The sequence below is a fragment of the Terrapene carolina genome, unplaced genomic scaffold (assembly GCF_002925995.2).
Source record: "Terrapene carolina triunguis isolate 2854851 unplaced genomic scaffold, T_m_triunguis-2.0 Scaffold789, whole genome shotgun sequence".
NCBI lineage: Eukaryota > Metazoa > Chordata > Testudines > Emydidae > Terrapene > Terrapene triunguis.
The window spans coordinates 5,149,950-5,173,758 of NW_020665140.1; the positions used below are offsets into that span (position 1 = coordinate 5,149,950).

At 40.9% G+C, this 23,809-nt stretch overlaps 1 protein-coding gene across 2 annotated transcripts in view; it reads right to left on the reverse strand.

Moving 5' to 3' along the window:
* CCSER1 (coiled-coil serine rich protein 1) overlaps positions 1–23,809 on the reverse strand; it is a 1,059,536-nt gene that overhangs the window by 921,170 nt on the left and 114,557 nt on the right. For both annotated transcript variants that reach the window (XM_024216934.3, XM_024216935.3), the window contains exon 3: positions 22,508–22,695. In XM_024216934.3, the coding sequence (XP_024072702.2) occupies positions 22,508–22,695 (188 nt within the window). The remainder of the gene's footprint in view (positions 1–22,507; positions 22,696–23,809) is intronic.

The following is a 23,809-nucleotide window of genomic DNA, read 5'->3' on the forward strand; positions in this document are numbered from 1 at the left end:
AAATAAAAACCCCAACAAGTACTTGGCAATATCAGATAAAGAAAAACTCATCTCTGGGAGCTATAAAAGGTTTATCTTGACATCACTTTATATATCGATCTGCACATAACTATTATAGCAATCACAGGCTCTCTTTGTGAACCCTCATTACTATTTACTTTTGTGGATATTCATAATTAATTATTCCACTGCTATGAACTTGGAATTGAAATAGTTTTAAGATGGAGTCTGCATCCATAACAATGGGGAAGTCCAGCCAAAGGCTGGGTTTTGATTCTTAATCATGACTGATATCCCTGTGATTTGCAAAGAAGCTTGCAATCAACCCAGATAGATTGCATAGTTGCTCCCTTGTTCTTTGCTGTCCACCCTTTTTAGAAGAAAGCGACCTGCCAGACGTGCTCTGCGAGAAGGTAGTTGTCTCTGCAGCAATCACACTAAAATACAAAGTACTGCTAATTACAATACAATCAAAGCACAAGTCCCTGGGCTCACCATCTCAACTACGTACAAATGAGATTTTCTGTTACCATGAACTCCTTCCATTAGCTTATGTCACCTCTCACAGCACCCCATGTGCAAATGTTATAAGAGCACTTCACAGGTTGACAGTTTGAGTTAGCAACTGTGGAGAAAAAAGCTTGACAAGTGTGTGGGAATGTCATGAATATCTCTTGTGTGAGTTTAGCCCCTAATAAAGCCTGGCAGCTTTTACCTGAAAATGTAGATGTCCAAGAAGTGCAAAATTGTCAGATTAAGAGAACCAGCGGCAGCACCCTAACTTTACCAACAAAATAAATAGGAGAAAATGCAAGTGTTATGATTAGCTGCAGCAGGGATCCCTCTGCAGGAAGAAATAACCTCATTTGCATACAAAGTAGCTCAGCAGAAGAAAGCTTCTTATTTACAAGGTGTATTTTACATTTCCTTAAGTGTTCAAGGTTTTCCAATCTTGAAATGTGTAAAAATATATGGAGCTAAATTTTCCTTATGTCTATTACAGATGCACTGGGGGAGGGGGACGGGGAAAGCATGTACAATACACAATCATGGCATTTAAGAAGCAGGACATATGCTATGAGGAGAATATAACTATACTATCACAATGCAAAGAAATCCAGTTACAAATAAGTAGGGCCTAAGAAATAAATGGTGCAAGCACGCCTGTATGGAAGAAATATAAGGGCAAAAAGTAATGGTCAGCCAGAAACCCAGCAAGCAAATATGCAGCCATGTGAAGTACATGCAAACCACCAGTAATGGTAGTTATGAGTAAGGCTAGGTTTATGTCATGGAGGTCATGGAAGTCACAGAATCCTCCCTGATATTCTCTGCTTCAGCCCCAGGGGCTACAGGACTCTGGAGCTGACGGCCAGCGGGGCCCTGGCAGCGTTCCAGCGACAGGCGACAGCAGCGACAAGCAACAGGGGGCCCCCTGAAAAGTTCCAGCGACAGGTAACAGACTCCTGAGGGGGCCCTCCTCAGGGTTCCAGCAACAGCCTCACGGGAGGAGGAGGACGGACGTCTCAGGCGAGTGGCTGGGGTGTCCCGTTTTCTCTTTGGGAAATATGATCACCCTGCAGCTCCCAGCCGCCATGGGTGGAGGGGGAACCCCACAACTCCCAGCCACCACGGTGGTGGGGGAAACCATGGAGCCGCAGCAGCAAAAGTCACAGACAGGTCACGGCTTCTCTGATTTTTTTTGTTTATTGCCCATGACCTGTCCATGACTTTTACTAAAAATAACCATGACAAAATCTTAGCCTTAGCAATGAGACAGTAGCTAAGAAAAGCCTCAGTAATGCTCTCACAACAAACCAGAGCAGTCCAATATCTCATCCGCTAAAATAACAACAGGATTTTTGCCTGACACGCTATATGCATGCTTGCTGCACATGCTTGGCTGCCTTTTGTGCATAAGTAGCTACATATCTTGGCCTTATGGGCAAAATCTGGTGCAGTGGAACAAATGGCTTATTGCCAACTGTGGACCTAGTAAAAAGAGCAGAATTTCACTGAGCAGAATTCTATAAGAGGAGCTAACTACTAATAACATTTGTATTGAGGTAGCACCTCACCGTCCTAATCAGTCCCCCTTTATGCTAGGTGCTGTACAAAGACATGTTAAGAGGCACTCCATGACCCCAGCAGCTGCACTGCAATTTACTCAATGCAGGATTAAAATAGTCATAGCTGCTATGGCTACATGTATAAACAGGGGGGCAGTAAGCAGGAATAGGGATTATACCTTTGTGTACAGCATTGGTGAGCCCATAATAGAATACTGCCAGGGCCGACGAGAGCGGGGGGAAGCCGGTACAAATTACCGGGGCCCGGCTTCCCCCCCCCGCTCTCGTCGCCTTACCGGGGCCCGGTGGTCCGGAAGGGGGCCCGGCTTTCCCCCCCCCCCCCATCTGCCCTGTTTAGCCAGTCTGCCCTTGTTGGGGGGCCCAAAAAATTTTTTTCACCGGGGTCTGAACCCACTCTCAGTGGCCCTGAATACTGCATATAGTTCTTGTGTCCACATTTAAAAAAAAAGATAGTGAAAACTTGGAGAGGTTGTAGAGAAGAGCCACAAAAATAATTCAAGGACTGAAAAAAATGCCTTGCACCAGAAGACTTAAGGAGCTCAAGCTGTTTACCTTGCATAAAAGAGTGAGAGGTGATTTGAGTTCAATATGTAAGTACCTTCATGAGGAGAAAAATCGAGATACTGAAGTGCTTTCATCTAGCAGAGAAAGGCATAACAAGAACCAATGGCTTGAATTTAAAACCAGACAAAATTTAAATTAGAAATAAGGCACCTTTTTTTTAAAATAGTGAGGATTAACCACTGAAACAACTACTAAGGGAAGTAGAGGATTCTCTTGATACCTTCCAATCAAGATGGATGTCTTTCTGGAAGATACACTTTAATCAAGACACAAGTTATTGGGCTCAATATGGAGTAAGTGGGTGAATGCATAAATGTTTGCAGGATCAGGAGCAAGCATATATTATATTTTTGGAATTTTCATGTATGAAAACACTTATAGCTGTATATTTCAGTATATGGCATGTCATGGTGGCTATGTTTCATTATTCAATATAAAGGAACAGTATACAAAAATGGAACAAGCTACTTTTTTGTAGAGTTAATAGAAATCCAGTTGTCCTTTGCTGTTTGCAAAACAATCTTACACTGGAAGAAAGTACTTTAAACCACTGAACAATATTTAGAGTAGCCTTTTGCTCTATTTTAGGAAAAAATACATTGAAATATATTTGCCTTTTTATTATACGGAGAAATGAGTATGCACCAATGAATTGGTTCATCACCTATTAAAATACATAATCATGGTTTTAAAAGCTTCCTGGGTTTCTTTTTTCATGGGCATATAGGCTTTTTCAGTACAGATAGGCTGATTAATAATTTGGAGTTAGCAGCTTCATGTGTTGGCTTAAAAAAGAAAGAGCTCCATTAAGTCTTATACAGAAACTGAATGTGCATTAAATAGACAACAGAAGATCCCAAAACCTTTTATCTGACACCCTGCTGGATGGAATTTTTTTAAATAAATATCCAATAACAGTGAATATCTTTGAACTTCTTTAGTTAACAGACCTTACAGACCTCCTACAGTTCAGCAATAAATATGCTTCAAGAAATCAGTGTATCACTTCATAAAATTTAATCATGTCACAACTGCTTTTGTTATTCAGGACTTCATAGAAGGGTGAATGCTACTCGAGACTAACATCACGCATTAATAGTTCCTTTCTTTCCTGTGTAAGTAATCACAGAATCTTTTTTCCCCCACCTGTAGGTGCTTCCAGTAGACTGCTGAGTAAAGTTAAAGCATCAAGTTCAGCATAGCCTCAGACCCAGTTTGCCTAGCTCCAGCTTTTTAAACAAAAACTGCTGTGATTCATGAACCATGGCCGGATGGCCGACTATTCTTTTCACTTAAATTCTAGATTCACATTAATGTATCTGCATTTCTTTGAAATATAAGCCTACCAGAGGCACCAACATGCTGAGATGTAAGTCACATCTTATCAATGCCTAATACAGGATATGCGGTATCTGACAGCCAGCATCCACCCACCCCAAATCTGTCTAGTTTGACAATTTCATTTGCACAGATAAACTTTTTAGATGACTACCCCCACTCCTTGGTAGATTACTTTCTCCTTGATACTGCATCAGGGCATGGAAAACTATATGGATCTTTTTTTTTTAAATCATTCGTTTCATTTAAGAAAACTGGAAAAAGACTTCCAAAATTAAACATGAATCAAAATGAATCTTTGGGTAAAAACCTGTGAAATTTTCCTCTTCATTCCAGCATCCTTAAAAAGGGTACTTCGAACAAAGAGCAAAGCAGAAGTGCTCTTCGTTTGGCTAATGCTTTTGTAGCAAAAGCAAACACTGTAAAATTTAACATTACCAGCATGATAGGAGACCAAAGCTTGACAAATGTGATGTTTTCATGTCTGCACGCAATTTTCTCTAGTATGCTAAAAGTCAATCCCAAATACATTGAAAATATTACTCCATTCTTTATTATTGTTTTAAATAGTCTGAATATTTATATTTACATATTAAGAAAAATCTTACTAGTATTTAATTCAGTGAGAGTAATCATGTGCAAAGTTACTCTCACGGATCAGTGTTTGAAGGATTAGAGGCATATAGCTATATGTACAAACATATGCATAGATGTATGAAAGTACAGCTTCAAAATAATTAAGCTCCATTTGGGCAATATTTTCAACTGGAATAAATTTGGCAGCTCCACTGATATCAAGTTAATAATTCATTAAGTCAGTGGAGCTACACTGATTTACATCAGCTGAGGATCTGGCCCACTTGTGCTTTATTTGTATTTATATCTCCAGTAAGGATTTTCTCAGTGTGTCGTCTTTCTCCTGACTCCAAAAGCAGGTCTGAAAAATCTAACTGGGGGAAGGAACTTTAGCTCTGTGTCTGTTCTTTTCTTATTAACGTGAACATTATCTGTTCCATCAGCAATCTGAATTTAGCATTGGTGATATAGCATGCCTACCTATCTCTGAAATGGAGGGTGTTCCTGAATCACTAATGCTAGTTCTTGTTCATGTGGGGGGAAAGCACTGATTTTCCATATTATAATCGAAGTACACACCTTTAAAATGACTCTCTTTTCCTCCCAATAAATAATTTTGCCCAAAGATTAATCAGCCTTAAAATAAATCTTTAAAATAAAATAAAGTAATTATTACAATTCAATGAGAATTCACTGACACTCTCTTAAAAGATACTGACACAGATAATTAAAACGTCATATACCGAGAAACGGCTAGAGAACTGAGCACAGCACTGAGCTCCAGGAGCTCCTGAATTCTTTATATTCAGCCCTCCGTGCTCCCACATACATACTCTGCCTCCAGCATGATGTTTTTACCATCGACTTTCCTCCTGTGCATTCAAGTCCACTCACTGCAACCTCTATAACACAATCTCTTCATCTGAAAACTGATGATAATCAATTTTAATGCATATCAAATTAATATTTGTAGAGTGCTTTGAATATATCTTGTACGTTTTAAATAGCATCATCTACCAAATGCTAAAGCACTTTAAACACTCATTCATGTTTTAAGCCTTGACTCACTTTGGAGTTAGCAAAGTATTTCCATTTCACATATGAGTAAACTGAGGCAGAGAGAGGTGAAGTACCTGGCACAAGGTCAACCAGCAAGTCTGTAGCAAAGCTGTGGACACAACCCCAGTCATGGGCCTCATCAACAAGATAGTCCTTTTTTACCCATGAAGCCATATAGAATGCTACATATTATGATCTAAAGCACAGAAAGGGCCTCATTCCCATATCAGATGGGAAAATGTTTTATCTTGAATTAGGACTCCTATAAACAAATCAACTTTAGAGAGAGCTCAGTGTTTGGGTGATTTCCTGATTAAACTGTGATTAGAGTTAATATGAATGGAAGTTATAGACCTAAATCTCCATGCATCAAGATGAGAAAAAAAATGCCTTGTTGTTTTTCCTTTTATAGGCTTCTATAACATAAAGTATCTCAGAAGAAATGATATTTCTTTGATAACATGATCAAGTTGCTTTCCGTGTCAGATCTGTCCTAAAGAGAAAAGACAGAAATGACAACTCTTTATTCCATTCTGGAAGTAAACCTTGTTGAAATGTGACTAAGGGAAGCTTACACTGCTGTGCACACTGCAGCAGTTACAGCAGCAAAATTACATTACTTTCCCTTTTTGCTGGAACCTCTGTCAGTTTTGTTGCTAATAACGTGTATTTTACAGGCTGTTTTCTTTTCCTCTGAAGAATGCTCCTTGAAGGAAATTTCGTAGTGGATGAGGCTTTAACCCTTTCATTCCAGCACATTAGATAATGTTTGCTGCTGCTGATCTCATATTCAAGGGTTGCAGTACGTTGGGGGTAGCCACTCCTATCAGCAGCTGACCCTTCCAAATCTTCTTCCACATCCCAGTTCATCCCTGCAGTCCTGCCTCAACTACCCACCACCTGCTATCGGTCAGTCTTTTCTGTACAGTTCCTGCTCTGCATACTCCATCTGACCCTCCCCTGCACTTCTTCCCTCCCTGATACTTAACCCTCACATACCCTGTCTCCAGGCTACTAGGATTCAGCTTCATCTCCTATGGTAATCCCAGTTTTGTGACTATTGCTCCACTCAGCCTCCCCATTAACTCCACACAATCTTTCCCTCTTTGTTCTGGGACTACATCACCTCCTGCTCCAATCAGTTCTAACCCCTACTTGCTCTGTTCACCTCCTTTTCCATTAGCCCTCCTACTTTCCCCCACATCCCACCTCCTCCACTCCCATCAACAGCAAGTTGGAGTAGCACTTGTCAAGTTTGCAAGTTCTTAAAGATAATCGTGTTTAAACAAGGGCTTGATGATCCTTACACCTCTCTGTTCTCTCTTCCTACTTGGTATCACAGTGAACTCATAATACTAGTTCTGAGATGACAGTGATTTCCCCCCAAAATATTTCCTAGTCCTTAAAATTGAGATCATTTAAGGTTAGAGTTACTAGGTCAAACTGGTGGGGATAGTTTTTTGTAAAACATAATGCATCAAGAAAATGCTAGAAGACTTTTTGTACAAGTGCAAGCCTCTGGATTTTTATGACTGTCAAAACTGATGTCTGATGTCCCCATAAACATTCCCAAATAATCTATGGCAGAGCATCACATAGGAGTAATTTTAGGTGAATTAGCTGAGTGCTGATATACTTTGAGAGGTCAAAAACAATCTTAAATACACCATCAAAATCGAAATTCGATTGTTTAGAGACTTCTGTTTCCATGTACTTACTACTTCGAAAGAAGCTGGACATGTGGGAGTAACTCAAGGACATATCTGAATAAAAGCAATGACAGTCTTCCTCATTACACAAGACATCAAAAATTAGACCATACAGAGCAGCAGTAATATGTTGTAATGAACAATCTTCCATTGGTAATGGATGGATTAGATTATATAAAATGGTTTTTTCCATCCCTAATTTTTAAGATTCTATGGCTGGCTTTTTATACAAACAGTAACTTTAATATGGGAGAAAACTTGGGGAATAAACTCCATGTTATTACATGAATTAATTCATGACATGAAGTATTTAATTCTCAGTTCCCTCCCTCCAGTACCAGGTGCTCATTGGCTGAAAATCACTCCTCTGTTGAATTTTAATCACAAGCCTACTGTTTGCTCAGTTCTGAGGCCCACCAAATTACATATGACATAAATGTATCACGTATTATGACATAAATTACATATGACATAAATAAGCAAAGTGAAAACTTCTCAAACGTACACCCACCGAACAAAGCATTTTTCTTTCTATATCACAAGTTAATTTCAGAAAGTTTCCCTATGTCCTAAATCCTGGCATATTCTGACCTTTAAAGTATGTGTTAATTTCAGAAGAGATTGTTTAAAAAAAAAAAAAAGTTACTGTTACCTAGAAAAACATGATTATTCAAAAGAAGTTTAGCATTCCCAGGTATATCATATCTGAATGGATTTCACCCACAAACAGGATTTATATAAATGTAACTTTTATAAGTATTTTGATAGGTTTTATATATTTGTAGTTGAGGCAGTAAGAACCAAAGTTTGTTCTGAAGTCCCACCCCTTTCTTAACCATCCTGGTAGAGGTCATCATTAATGTGTCGTCTAACCTGAATGGCCTTTCCCAAACCCACTCTTCATGGGTACATCCGTAGCAACACCAGGGTGCATGAATACTCATCTGTAAAGTGACTACCGCACTTTTGGTTCTATAGAAATATAACATCTTATTCTGAACAATATTCCTTTCAGGTCTTGCAAGTGACAAGAGACTAGTTTTCCACTGAAAAATGCTTCTTGACACTCCTACTTTGGATTCAGCTAGCTCTGCAGAGAGCCAGAGACCAGGCAGAACTAGCAGAATTAAGAATGCAAGCAACTCCTGCTCCACCAAATGAGCCAATGGTGTTTGAGTTGCTGTCCCCGCCTACGTTCTTTTTACTGCAGCACAGGAAAGGAAAATGGATCTTATGGGTAAGAAGAAAATATATCTGTCACGGAGTGGGGGAAGTCAGGGCCCTGCACCCCTCTTCCTGCGATTCACCGTGACTCTCAGCCAGCCAGTAAAACAGAAGGTTTATTAGATGACAGGAACACAGTCCCAAGCAGAGCGTGTAGGTACAACCAGGACCACTCCGTTAAGTCCTTCTTGGGGGGGAGGGGGGAGGTTAGGGAGCTTAGACCCCAGCTTTGGGGTTCCCTGCGTTTCACCACCCAGCCCAAGACTGAAAACAAAACCCCCTCTAGCCGTCTCTCTCTCTCCCTTCCCCCAGTCCCTCCCCTCCCTTTGTCCAGTTTCCCAGGCAAAGATGTCACCTGGCACCACCCCCTTCCTGGCTCAGGTTACAAGCTCAGGTAACTCTCAAGTAAAATCATCCCCTGCTATCCCATCCCCAATGCAGACAGTCCCAGTAAAACTACATGACATTCCCAAGTCAATCCGCCCCGCTCCCTACTGCGTCACAATATCTATGTTGCTTTCAGTCTGTAACCATGCAGAAAGAGACTGCACTGTGGCCAGGTTCTTCATTACCTTCCATGGAAACTGAGAATAAGGCTATGCAACTGCCATCCACAATCACATGAGGTAGGGGAGGTGGAAAGAACAATATGACCTCTGATCAAAAGCTAAAGAGAAGTAAATAGTTTCCCGTTCACACAGGTTGAACAACCCAGCAAGATAATTTCCATCACATTTAGCATTGCTATGAGCGCAACCAAAGGAAGAAGCTAACTAAATTAGCAACTCCACATACAAGACTAGGACAACTTTAAACTTTCATAAAACCAACACAGACCATATATATTATGTGAATAATCTAACCTAGATGATGCTATAAATCAGGGAAGATTAGAATAGTTTAATTTGAATGATAAACTCCTACATTATATCTCCAATGAATTATCTCTTAATTACCTCCCAACTACTCTTTTATAGAAGTCACCAATTACTGCTTTCGTAGTTTGAGATTACTTGGCTATATTAGTGTCGGAAGTACTGTTCAAAAAGTAACTGCCAAAATGGCATCAGCTATTAGTCCACCTTCCAAGATAAACAACAGTAGCAGCCCTTTGTCCACTTCCCAGAATCAAAGCAAAACGAGTGAATTACACATCCTCTAGAGCACAACTGTCATCCAAATCATTCTATTTCTTTATTAGGAATTGATTTGTGATCAGATATTTTGATAACTGGATTCTTCCAATTAAAATATTTTGTTTACTTTGTCACACAAAGACCTGGAATATATTTAAGATGGAAGAGTGCTTAGTGAAATAAGAATATTTATTATTTGTCTTCCAGTAGGAGTCCCCAGTTATAGATCAGGATCACATTCTGCTAGCAGCTGTACAAATAAAACAAAAAGAAGGTTGCTGCCCCAAAAAGTACTTTTAATGCTCCCAGAGCAAAGATTCTCTTTGTATAATTTGCTCAGATAGTTGATCAAAAAAGTTAGATTTTTAAAAGATAGACCACGCGCAAAAGAAGTTCAGGTCATACCAAAATTAGATGCTGATGTCTGCTTAGTCTTCCTATATAGTGAGACAGCCTATTCCAGGGAAAGGCTGGCTTGCTGGCCAAAGCAGAACAAATTACATTGTGCCAGTGAGTTGTGGAGTTTCTCTGGGGCTGGAGAACTTATCTAAGTGATCATGCCATCTCCTGTCCCTACTCTGTCAACCACTGGGGCTATGCAGCCTACAGGACTTACTCCATCCCTACAACACGAGACACCATTTTGTGGTGCTCTAAGAAAGATTAGAACGGGACATGTAATTTTCAAAAGTCACCTGTATGCGTTGATAGGAGGCACCTATTCCACACCTGAAACCAATTACAATGGTGATGGGAGGCCTCCGATCCCCAGTGGTAGAGGCAAGGCAAGGATGGCTTCAATCCCACCTCTTGTAGCTGGGAGGGGACTAGTCCAGTCAGTGGGAAGTTTCCTGATCTCTCCACCCTCTCCTACTCCTGTGGTTTGGTAGCAACTGAAGGTGTAAACCTTATCTCATTAGGATCTCCTTTGCAGCTTGACTAAGCTCTGTAATGGAGAAGTGTTGACTTTAAATAGCCAGCAAACACCCCCCACCATCCCAAACTCTCACTAGGGCAGCTAGCATCACAGAGGACTATTCTACGTAGCAGTCTCCAAGACACCAGTTAACATACCAGCTTTAATAAAAATTCACCACATGGCAACTGTCTCCGTTTCAGGGTAAATGCACCTGTATTCTCCATCCTTGGTCCACTTCAGGAGTGTCCAGTCGGTTCTCAGGACTCCAGCCATCACCTGTCTCTGGGTAGGGACCCTCATCCCACTCCCTTCTGACAGGGGTTTAAGGCTGCATAAGCCCCCGCCATACACTGATATCCCCAGTAAGCCAGCCTGCCTAACAACCAGCACCTGTGAGTTGCTTTCTCTCCTAAGACAATGACTGTTTTTTACCAGCGGTTAAAAGTTACCACACAGCTCTTTCTAAAGCAAGCATAATAATTCTTAAGGCAAAAACGGTATGAAATAGTTATCCTTATATTTGGATTTCAGAACAAAATGTCATTTCCCATTTGAAAATGCAATTTAGAAATGTGGCTGAAGTTGATTCACCATCCACATTTTTAACAAAATTGTGTTAAATTTGAAAAATTAAATCCAGAGTACAAACAATGGTTTTTCATTTTCACACATGATTATGCATGTGTCTTTTATGCATGTTTGAAGAACATCAGGGCATAAGCATTAAATCATATGTAAATTAATTTCTCTTAGCTACTTGAGCTCGGGAATGAGTTCAAAGTGTATAACAGCTGCAATCTGACTTCTGACAACTTCTTAATATGTTAAGAAATTTATACTACATTACAGACATTTGTTTCCTACAGGGTATTTAGCTGAAAAGCTTCTAGTTAACTTGACCTAAAAATCAGAGGCACATTAAATGCTTAAATCCCAGTCTACTGTTTGTACTATTTTTATGCTAACAGTATCTGAAAGGCAGTGTTCCCTGTGCTGAATTAAGTAAATGAGGTCTAAAGAGCTGCTTACCTACAAGCACTGAGTTATTTCCAATCCGATAACACTGTTCAGCCTTTGTATCAAAGCAGTCCTGACAGTTCTTGTTTTAAGTGGCATTCACAGTTTCCTCCCACAAAAGGACAAGATGCCAAACTCAGTGCAAATGGAGAAATTATGTCAGTGCTAGACTAACCATAAACAAACCCTGTCAAGTCCACTCCATGTGAAAGGTGAACTGCAGCCTTATTGGGTAAGTCTACAGAGCTTGCAGAAGCGAGCCTCTCAGCCCAGGTCAACAGACTCAGGCTAGCAGGACTCACACTCTAAAAATAGCTGTTTAGAAAGTGCTTTGAATTTGCGGCTTCAGAGCCCAAGCTACAACTTTATGTACAGTGTATGAACATTTAGATACAGTAGAGGTAACATACTGGTGTTAAAGATAAACCATAATCATTCAGATAAATATGGGTGTCTCTACACAAGGATGTTCAGAGGCTGCTAAGGGAATATGGATATTTTTCTCATGTTTCCTCTGCCACAGATAATACTATGGTTTTCACAGTTTTGGGGTAGCCTCTGAGGCCTTAACCCAGGAATGGGCAAACTACAGCCCGCGGGCCGAATCTGACCCGCGAGCCATTTTAAGCTGGCCCGCGAGCCGCACCACGTGGCTCGGTCCCGCTCCGGCGCTTCAACCGGGGCGCAGGGTCGGGGCCGCACCACACAGCTCCCGGAAGCCATGGCATGGCCCTGCTCCAGCTCCTACGTGCTCCAATGGGAGCTGCAGGGGCAGTGCCTGCAGATGGGGCAGCGTGCAGAGCAACCTGTCCACGCCTCCGCATAGGAGCTGGAGAAGGGACATGCCACTGCTTCTGGGAGCTGCTTGAGGTAAGCGCCGTTCGGAGCCTGCACCCGAGCCTCTCCCCATGCCCTAACCCCCTGCCTCAGCCTTGATCCCACCCGCTCTCCAAACCCCTCGATCCCAGCCTAGAGCACCCTCCTGCACCCCAAACACCTCATCTGCAGCCCCACCCCAGAGCCCGCACCCGAGCCCGCATCCCCACCCACTCCTCAACTCCAATTTTGTGAGCATTCATGGCCCACCATACAATTTCTATTCTATTCCCCAATGTGGGCCTCGGGCCAAAAATTTTGCTCACCCCTGCCTTAACCACTTAGTAGCCTCCAAGACCTGATCCAAAAGAACTCAGCTCAACCCTTAACTTGTCACTGAGATCTCTATATAGGGACACAATCAAACTACACTTGAGTCAATCAGGCTTAAGCATAGGAGGTGGGTACAGGGGATACCCCACATCCAAAGTTATACAGGAAATCTCTTCCTTTATATACACATTACATTGCATTTACTATACATTGTTTCACACATTTTGGGACTGGCTTGGTTACTTTGTAGGAACAAATCCTTGTATTGCATGCTCTGTCCACACACTGCCCATGTACCACTTACTCTTGACCTCATCTTTACCGTCTCAACTTATCCACTTTTATCATCTCCCTTGGTGTTCCCCTTTATCTTAGCTAGTACAGACATTCTGTTTCCAACATGCTGATCCACTTCTCTCTCTAATGCTGTGTCCCAAGATGTGAGGCCTCACCCATATTCTAATTACTCATGTCATGCCAGGCTTACAATATTATTCTAGTAGTACCTGAAAAAGTTAACTATTTTCTACTGCTGGAGGTGGTGCTGGATGGACAGCCCTGACCACCAGAATCTTCTATGTATCCATTCAGCCATGGCTTCTCTAATCAGGATCTTGAAAAAAGGGGCCATTTAATGCCATAAGACAGTAATTGTAAACGTGCAGCACTGCATGGAAAGAGAGGCAGTCTGTAAGGTAGGATGGTCCAAAGTCATTTAAGGCTCTATAAGTCTAAGGCAACACCTTAAGCTCCTCTCAGAAGCCAAGAGGCAATCAGTGTAGCTCAAGATGTACTGGTGTCATGCTTTGGTTTAATATCCAGAATTGCCCTTTGTGCTTATTATTTTTTAAATATAGGCATAATATAACATGCCTTCCACTTCAAACAGTTCATTTTGCTGACCAATGCTATCTGGTCTTAGTGACTATTTAAATCAGTGTTTCAACACCATTGCTCCTGACAACTACATTTCTGAGGATACCTCATCTTTATTACCAGCAAAGAGCAAATCGGGGATAGCTATCTTTACCATTACCTTCTGTAGTGAGGACCAATGCAAAGAAGTGATTTTGCTTCTCTGTAACATTCTTATTCACCTTAATGGTTACCTTTAATTCCAAATATTCCAGCAGATCCAGTCATTTTATCACAGACTTCAGACTTCTGATATGCTAACAACTTTTTTTTTTATTCATTTTTTGTTTTGGCTATTTGCTTTTCAAAATCTCTCTTAATCATTCTAATTTCCATCTGCCATAGTTTATGTTCTTTTCTGTTGGCTTTAGATGGGCTGATTTTGTGCTCTGCTCTTCAATAATGTTAGGGATTTGGGGTGGGGGCATATCTTCGAAGTATATTTTAATAAATTCCATGATAAGACTAATTCTTTTAACTAATTATCTGATGGCTAATTTTTTTTCTAACTTGCTTACTCATTTTTTATAAAAATCACCCTTCCCAAATTTTAGTTTCACAGAAAAAGATTTTGGTATATTCCTTCCCAAGATGATGTGGAATTCAATTACATCATAGGTTTTTAGGCTACAAACTTCAAGGGGCAGGACCATTTCTTCATGCACATATGTACTTGACACCATGCAAGGCACTGCATTTAGCCGTATGGAATGGAAATCTATCAACCTCATGAAGAAACTTGCACAAATACAGACAGATATCATCTTCCTTTCCAAATGCAAACGGATGGACATCATACCAAATGGACTGAAGGTGAAAAATCCATTGCTATCTACATACTGCACAGACCACAGTGAGAGATTATGCCATACACTATCAAAGAAACTGAGGAACCACCTGATCAGCATCCTATACAGCAAACAGAAAAACATCAAGAAAGAGCTCTCCAACCTGGAGACTCTCATAAATAACCAACCCTCCACACAAATGGACTTTACTAAAATAAGACAGGAGATCTACATTACACACTTCACCTCTCTACAAAGGAAAAAGGACCGTAAACTGTCTAAAATCCTACCTGCCACATGGGGCCACAACAGGGGTACCCCTAACTCACCCAGCAATATCGTCAATTTATCCAGCTACACACTCAACCCAGCAGAAGAGTCTGTCCTATCTCGGGGACTCTCCTTTTGCCCCAGCACCCCCACGAACATGATACAGTTCTGTGGTGATCTGGAAGCCTACTTTCGCCGCCTCCGACTCAAAGAATACTTTCAAGATAACACTGAACAGCGCACTGATACACAGATACCCTCCCACCAACAACACAGGAAGAAGAACTCCACATGGACTCCTCCTGAGGGTCGAAATGACAGCCTGGACCTATACATAGAATGCTTCCGCCGACGTGCACAGGCAGAAATTGTGGAAAAACATCGCTTGCCTCATAACCTAAGTCGTGCAGAACACAATGCCATCCACAGCCTCAGAAACCACCCTGACATTATCATCAAAGAGGCTGATAAAGGACGTGCTGTTGTCATCATGAACAGGTCTGACTACCAGGAGGAGGCTGCCAGACAACTCTCCAATACCAAATTCTACAGGCCACTTTCCTCAGATCCCACTGAGGAATACACTAAGAAACTGTACCCATCTACTCAGGACACTCCCTACACTAACACAGGAACAAATCAACATACCCTTAGAGCCCCGATTGGGGTTATTCTATCTACTACCCAAGATCCACAAACCTGGAAATCCTGGACGCCCCATCATCTCGGGCATTGGCACTCTCACTGAAGGACTGTCTGGATATGTGGACTCCCTACTCAGACCCTATGCCACCAGCACTCCCAGCTATCTCCGTGACACCACAGATTTCCTGAGAAAACTACAATGCGTTGGTGACCTCCCAGAAAACACCATCCTAGCCACCATGGACGTAGAGGCTCTCTACACAAACATCCCACACACAGATGGAATACAAGCTGTCAGGAACAGTATCCCTGATGATGACACAGCACAACTTATTGCTGAGCTCTGTGACTTTATCCTCACGCACAATTATTTCAAATTTGGTGACAATATATACCTCCAGACCAGTGGCACCGCTATGGGCACCCGCATGGCCCCACAATATGCCAACATTTTTATGGCTGACCTGGAACAACGCTTCCTCAGCTCTCGTCCACTCACGCCCCTTCTCTACCTACGCTACATTGATGACATCTTCATCATCTGGACCATGGGAAGGAGACCCTGGAAGAATTCCACCATGATTTCAACAGCTTCCACCCCACCATCAACCTCAGCCTGGACCAATCTACACGGGAGGTCCACTTCCTAGACACCACAGTACAAATAAGCGATGGCCACGTTAACACCACCCTATACCGAAAACCCACCGACCGCTATGCCTACCTTCATGCCTCCAGCTTCCACCCCGGACACACCACACAATCCATCGTCTACAGCCAAGCACTGAGGTACAACCACATCTGCTCCAACCCCTCAGACAGAGACCAACACCTACAAGATCTTCACCAAGCATTCTCAAAGCTACGATACCCACACAAGGAAATAAAGAAACAAATCAACAGAGCCAGACGTGTACCCAGAAGCCTCCTGCTACAAGACAGCCCCAAAAAAGAAACCAACAGAACTCCACTGGCCATCACCTACAGTCCTCAGCTTAAACCTCTCCAACGCATCATCAGTGATCTACAACCCATCCTGGACAATGATCCCTCACTTTCACAGACCTTGGGAGACAGGCCAGTCCTCGCCCACAGACAACCCGCCAACCTTAAGCATATTCTCACCAGCAACCACGCACCGCACCATAACAACTCTAACTCAGGAACCAGCCCATGCAACAAACCTCGATGCCAACTCTGCCCACATATCTACACCAGCAACACCATCACAGGACCTAACCAGATCGGCTACAACGTCACCGGCTCATTCACCTGCACGTCCACCAATGTTATATATGCCATCATGTGCCAGCAATGCCCCTCTGCTATGTACATTGGCCAAACTGGACAGTCACTACGCAAGAGGATAAATGGACACAAGTCAGATATCAGGAATGGCAATATACAAAAACCTGTAGGAGAACACTTCAACCTCCCCGGCCACACAATAGCAGATGTAAAGGTAGCCATCTTACAGCAAAAAAACGTCAGGACCAGACTCCAAAGAGAAACTTCTGAGCTCCAGTTCATTTGCAAATTTGACACCATCAGATCAGGATTAAACAAAGACTGTGAATGGCTATCCAACTACAGAAGCAGTTTCTCCTCCCTTGGTGTTCACACCTCAACTGCTAGCAGAGCACCTCACCCTCCCTGATTGAACTAACCTCGTTATCTCCATACTGATTTATACCTGCCTCTGGAGATTTCCATTACTTGCATCTGAAGAAATGAGGTTCTTACCCACGAAAGCTTATGCTCCCAATACTTCTGTTAGTCTTAAAGGTGCCACAGGACCCTCTGTTGCTTTTTACAGATTCAGACTAACACGGCTACCCCTCTGATATATGTACAGTAACTAGAACAATAGAACTTGATCCTGACTGGGACCCTGGGGTGCATGATTTCCTGTTACAAAAGCCGTGTTGACTCTTCCCCAACATACCATGTTCATCTACGTGTCTGGTAAATCTGTTCTTAACTATAGTATCAACCAATTTGCCTGGTACCGAAGTTAGACTTACCAGACTATAATTGCCAGGATCGCTTCTGGAGCCTTTTAAAAAAAACAGTGTTACATTAGCTGTCCTCCAGTCATTTGGTACAGAGGCTGATTTAAACGATAGGTTACATACCCCAGTTAGTACCGGGTAGTTCTGCAATTTCTACTTCGGATTTATATTCACACATATTCTACTCCAGGGCTCTCTCCACTCTACAACTCAACCTAAATCATTTATCCCTTATTTCAGCGTGCTACTGTCAGCCTTGTTTTAATCTAGCACATTGCTGAATATTCATCTTTTCTCAGGAGCAGAGGTTCTGTAGCAATACATAGCTCCTTGTTTTAAATTGCACCAGTACCCAGTGTGCTCACTGAAAAGCTTCTGTCATGTTGCACTGGCTCATCAACATTAAAAGCTTCCAAAAGTAAATGTCTTGTCCTTCAATTTAAAATATTATGCACTATTAACTATGTATTAGTAAATTCACTGTTTCTAATTCAGTATTATATATATGTGGGGGGGGAGTATTAAAATGGTGTGATATTGACATCTTGTGGCATAAGTAAGTCACTACATGAATCAATGTTGCAAAAATAATTCTTATTCAAAACTGAGAGTAGAAATATACGTTTTATAATAGCCTGAGAGGTCAAGTTAAAACTTCTGGTGTAGTACAGTTCATTATTTCAATCACAGAATAATTTAAATATTTGCATAAAATGAACTGTTTTGAAATAGTCTTATTGTCTTTTCCTTTACAGAGAAAAAAAATCTATTTTCTTTTACTATCCCACATTTTAATGCATTCTACCCTGGGGAGGAGCAGTAAGGCGGGAGAGGGGAAATGGGGGGTGAAGGTGCACATGCCTACAATGTTCAAGACACTCAGATGTCCAAATTTGTAGCCAGAGTCCTTTAGAAAGGCCTTGATATTTGTGCAAGAATAAATTTGATCGGCTAGTTGTCTAGAAAGAACAACACTTTCCAAGAGGTAACTTTGTAAACCTTCGTCCATGTAGCTACTTTTACCTTTTCTTCATATTCTCTGAAAATCTAGCATCTCATCCGTTCTTGTGGCTCCTAGCCACCCATCAGAGTAACACAAAATTGTCACTTACTGACAACAATGAAAAGGGCCTTGAAGGGCTTCCTTTCTATTGTGTGGAAAAGGTCTCCTACTAGTTACAAAGCTTCTTCAACTTCTATATGATGCCAAGAAATTGCCATCTGTAGTGATCATTTGACTCCACAGAGGAGACTGGAAAAGCAATGGTGCCATCATCAGGGAAGCATAGGCACTTTCACAGGGACTTAAAATTAGTGATATTTTTTTTCAAATCTATTTCTCCTTATTGGAATTTTCTCACTGCTTATTAATATTTGCTGAAACAAATCCAAAGTGTCACAATATGAAATTGGGATTTTCTTTGTTACTTCACAGGAGCGAGGAGAGGCCTGTAACTGTTCATTGATATTTGTAAAATACTTTGGGATTCGTCAATAGAAGGGGAGAGGATTTTTAATTATTTTAACACAACTCTGTTTAATAATATTCATTTCTGGAACTTTTTGCCCCTCTCCTTTACTTGGAAAAAATATTAATTATTAAGATTAATTCTCTGTTGACATTCTTTGAACTGAGTGTTAACCACTTGTGACAGGTATTCTGAAGAGCTCTTTCTTGGACTTTTAATGCTCAGCTGCGTATTACTGTGAACATGCACATGTGACATTGCACTCCGTAATGCTTTATGGAAATATGCTTATGAATGTAAATGACATAACTGGAATATGTTTTATGCTACATATGCCATGTAACATATCTCTGCAAAGGTTATGATCTACTGAATATATTCATCCTATTTGTATGCATATATCATTTTTGTATTCGAAATTATGAATATTGGCTGTGTACTTGTTTGATTTTAAGTAGCCTTATTAAGGCATTTGGGCAACTTCTTTAGAAAGGAATTTGCAAGTTAAGTGCCCAGTCAAGAAACACTTAATGGACAATGGAGCTTGGAAGGCTCCAATCCACATAAGAAGTCTACTTGAGGACGTTCAAGGTAGCATGTGAACAACGCATGTGAACAACGGCTGCTACCTGTAAGTTATGAGTTATACATGGAAATGTGACTTGCCCATGTGACTCCAAAACTCCATCTTGTAGCTGGGATTCTACACAGGGGGAGGGAGGGGTGTCCACCCACCAGAGAAAGTCTATTTAAACCCCTGGGAGACCCCTCCATTTGGGCTTCAGCTGTCTCAAGAGATAGCCTCTCCACCTCCAAAGGATACCTAAAGAAACTGGAACAAAGGACAGTAACTCTGGGGGTGTGAGTGATTGCTGGACCCAGACTAGAAGGAGGCTAGTATGTAAAAGAGGCTTATTGGAACATCTCTGAGGGTGAGATTTTATCTGTATTCAGCTTCTTACTGTATTAGGTTTAGACTTGCGTGTTTTATTGTATTTTGCTTGGTAATTCACTTTGTTCTTTCTGTTATTACTTGGAACCACTTAAACCCTACTTTTTGTATTGAATAAAATCACTTCTTACTTATTAATTAACTGGGGGGGGGAGGGAGGCAAACAGCTGTGCATCTCTCTCTATCAGTGTTATAGAGGTCAAACAATGTATGAGTTCTTATATCCTGTATAAGCCAATGAGAGGACAGTTAAGCATGTCCCTAAGTGTTTGAAGGACTGGCTCTATAGTTAGTAAGCTCTTTAGTTTGTCTGTAAAGTACTAGGCACACTTATCGTGATGTATAAAAACATTTTCAATTTAAGAATGTCCTGTTTTTGAAAAATCTGATTTATTTGTTGCTTTTTTGAATGCAAACTACTCGGGATAAGTGACAGACATGCTGTAGCTATTCTCTTTAATTACAGAGAAATCACTTCAGCTATCTAGCCATTCAGCACTCTACTATATTTCTCTGGGTGTAGTATTTCACTGGTGTGCATCAGTAGCCTTTTCCTGTAGATATAGGTTTTGCATTTCTATATCAGATCATTTGTACAAACTGACAACATCCTAGAAAGGATAATAGGGAGACATGCAGAAAATGTTTGGCTTTATTGTTGTTGTTGATTTGCCTAGTGCTCTTTCAGATGCTATGAAATAAATTAAATAATAATGAATCAAAACAGTTGGTGACTGCTACAGAGGAGAAAAAACGCACACATACACACTGAAAAGTTCTTGATGTTCTTGTAGGTCAAGTTTAGCTAATAAATGTTGCATAGGCTATACAAAGCGTGTGTAGAGGCAAGCATTCATGTGAGAGTCAGATAACCCAACCGTTCTTTCTATTTTCTCTGTCAAGCACTCAAGACGACCCCAGCCAGGCACATACAAAACAGAAAATCTTAAGCTGTGCAGAGGTCAGCAGCAAATAAGGTTATCTTCAATGCTGACATAGCGCACAATTGTTCCCTCATTTTGAAATGGCAAATTCAGTTTGCTAGCCAGATGGAGCAGACTGTGACACTGTACCGGTCTTTGGGTGCCCCCAGGTGGAGTGCCTAAAAATCAGCATTACCTTCTGTCTCAGCAATATCTGTAGGAGTCCTGCTGAGACAGACAATCCTCTGTTGTTCCAGAAGTTAATTATCAAACAGGGCTCAGGGTCAGCTCTGGGAGACGCTCCCAGCTGGAGGTTAATTTAGTTCAGCTCAGAAGGAAAAGAATCAAGGGGGTTGGGTTAGCCAGAAAGCTGTGGGGAATCACAGAAGTTGCCCTTGATGGTTTGTTCTATTTGTTACATTTTTGACAGTACAGTTTGTAAACTATGTGGAAGGAAAGTGCAGCTAGAGCCCTTTTACATGTCGGTGTCAATCTGGATTAATCCACAGCTCTGCAAAAAAACCCTACCTTCAAAGGGTGATTGTGTTCAATCCTGATAGGCTGGTAATCTTTGTAGACATCCCAACTGGGACCCTAACTCTACCTGCAGTGTAGTGGTCATAGTGAGGATGATTTTCCTCTTTTATGTCCATGCTTATTGAGGGACATGTGCAGAAGTGGTGAGTAGGATGGAGAATTTTGGAGTTGCTTTCTCACATACTCTTCATGGCAAGTTGTGTGTCAGATATTTATATAGGCTAAATCCTTATTTAACCCTTCACAATCTCACAACAGCAACCTATCTGAGTTCAAGACTTATTTTGTTATTTCCTCTATCAACCATAACTTGTCCATTGCTTGCAGCTTGTTCAGCATGCAGCATCATGTTCTACACTTCTCCTTATTGTCTTGAGTAAGCATGAGAGTACATTACACTCACCTTAAGTTCTTTACCCTCACGGACTACAAGAAGGCAGACAACTTTAAAAGTCAACAGGCTCCTTATACCACCCCTTCACCTCGAAGCAGGCCTCAAAAAGTAATCTTCTATAATGGTTTTAGACAGCACACTTGTTTTCAACTTCCCATCCTGAAGTGGGGGAGGAAGGATTCTCAAAAAACAGATTCTCTATCCTGAGTTTTGAGCATTTTTCCCCCGCCACTGGTTTGTGTATGGAAGGGGAGCATTCAGCCCTTTGAAATTAGTCTTGCCTTGTTATATGTGATTTACTTTTCACATGACTATGGCCCGATTCTCCATTGAGTTACATTAGGTGTATGTCAGTGTGACTCCTTGAGGTAAGAGTCACACCAGCATGAAACTGCTGAAGAATCAGGCCCTATAAACTTACAATTACAACTACTGCACTACATTTTTCCCTTTCCAGTATTTGAATTTATTTCCTTTTTTAATACTAAGCATTTGGTAATCATAAGTTTTCCAGAAGTTCTCACCTGAAATCCCCAGCCATACGAACACTGCATAACAACTGCAAAAAACCCCACAACAGAAAGTTACACAGACTTTTGAAATACTTGGTGTTGACTACAATCTGAGGTTATGTTCTGAAAAGTATCTTATAGTTTTGAGTGTTGTATTGTACTGTATATCCCAGCATTGGATAAGGCTTTGTATTCCTATACAGTTGTTGTGTTCTATCACACTTACAATAGTCATTAGAAGCAAAAACATATAATCACTACAGAAATGAAAGCCATTGCAAAAACGTGTATCTGTAAGAATGCACTCACCAGGCTGTTCATTTTTGAAGATGACGAGCCTGCTCTCTGCTTCCGCAAGCTATGAAGATCTTCTGTGTTTCCGTCCTTTGGTTTTAAGATCATCCTGCTGCTTCCAGCATTGCCTTCTGACGAGGATCTCAGGCGTTTCTCTATGAGTCTGCCTTCTCGGTAAGGACTGAAACTACTGGCAAGATTAACTATAATAGAGAAGAAATCAGCATTTACATGCAAGTATTCACAAAAAATATTTTCTTCAGAAAAAAGTCACATTGCTTCAAACACTTATGCCGAGTGGCAGCTATTCAACTATTTACTACAGAGCTGTTCTGTTTGTACTAGTACAGGGGTAGGCAACCTATGGCACGGGTGCCGAAGGCGGCACGCGAGCTGATTTTCAGTGGCACTCACACTGCTTTGGATTGTTATCAAGCAGAATCCGTCATCACTATAGAAGCATGTCCTCTGGAATGGTGTTTGAAGCATCAAAGGACATATGAATCTTTAGCGCATCTGGCATGTAAATATCTTGCAACGCCAGCTACAACAGTACCACCTGTTCTCACTTTCAGGTGACATTGTAAACAAGAATGGGCAGCATTATCTCCTGCAGATGTAAACAAACTTGTTTGTCTGAATGATTGGCTGAACAAGAAGTAGGACTGAGTGGACTTGTAGGCTCTAAAATTTTACATTGTTTTATTTTTGAATACAGTTGTTTTCTACATAATTCTACATTTGTAAGTTCAACTTTCATGATAAAGAGATTGCACTACAGTACTTGTATTAGGTGAATTGAAATACTATTTCTTTTGTTTTTTTACAGTGCAAATACTTGCAATAAAAAATAAATATAAAGTGAGCACTGTACATGTTGTATTCTGTGTTGTAATTGAAATCAATATATTTGAAAAATGTAGAAAACATCCAAAAATATTTAAATAAATGGTATTCTATTATTGTTTAACAGTCAGATTAATCACGATTAATTTTTTTAATCACTTGACAGCCTTAATTTTCACGCATGTGGAAGCAGAGGAGGGATTTTAAAGATGGGAGTAGCACAATAGCACAGCAAACCTTGTGGTTCTATAGAACCCTTCCTCCTTTTTTTATTTGCAGAATGGGCTGATGTTAGTCCAAGATTTTTTTAAATATATCTTTATTATTGTGCAAGTATACACACTTGCCATATTGGTGCATGCAATCAATTTCTAGTCTAGTCTGATACCCCATCAAGTAAAATGTGTTTTGCTTGGCATTAATAATTTCCTTTGAATTTTGTTTAATCCACATAAATGTTTTGTACTGATC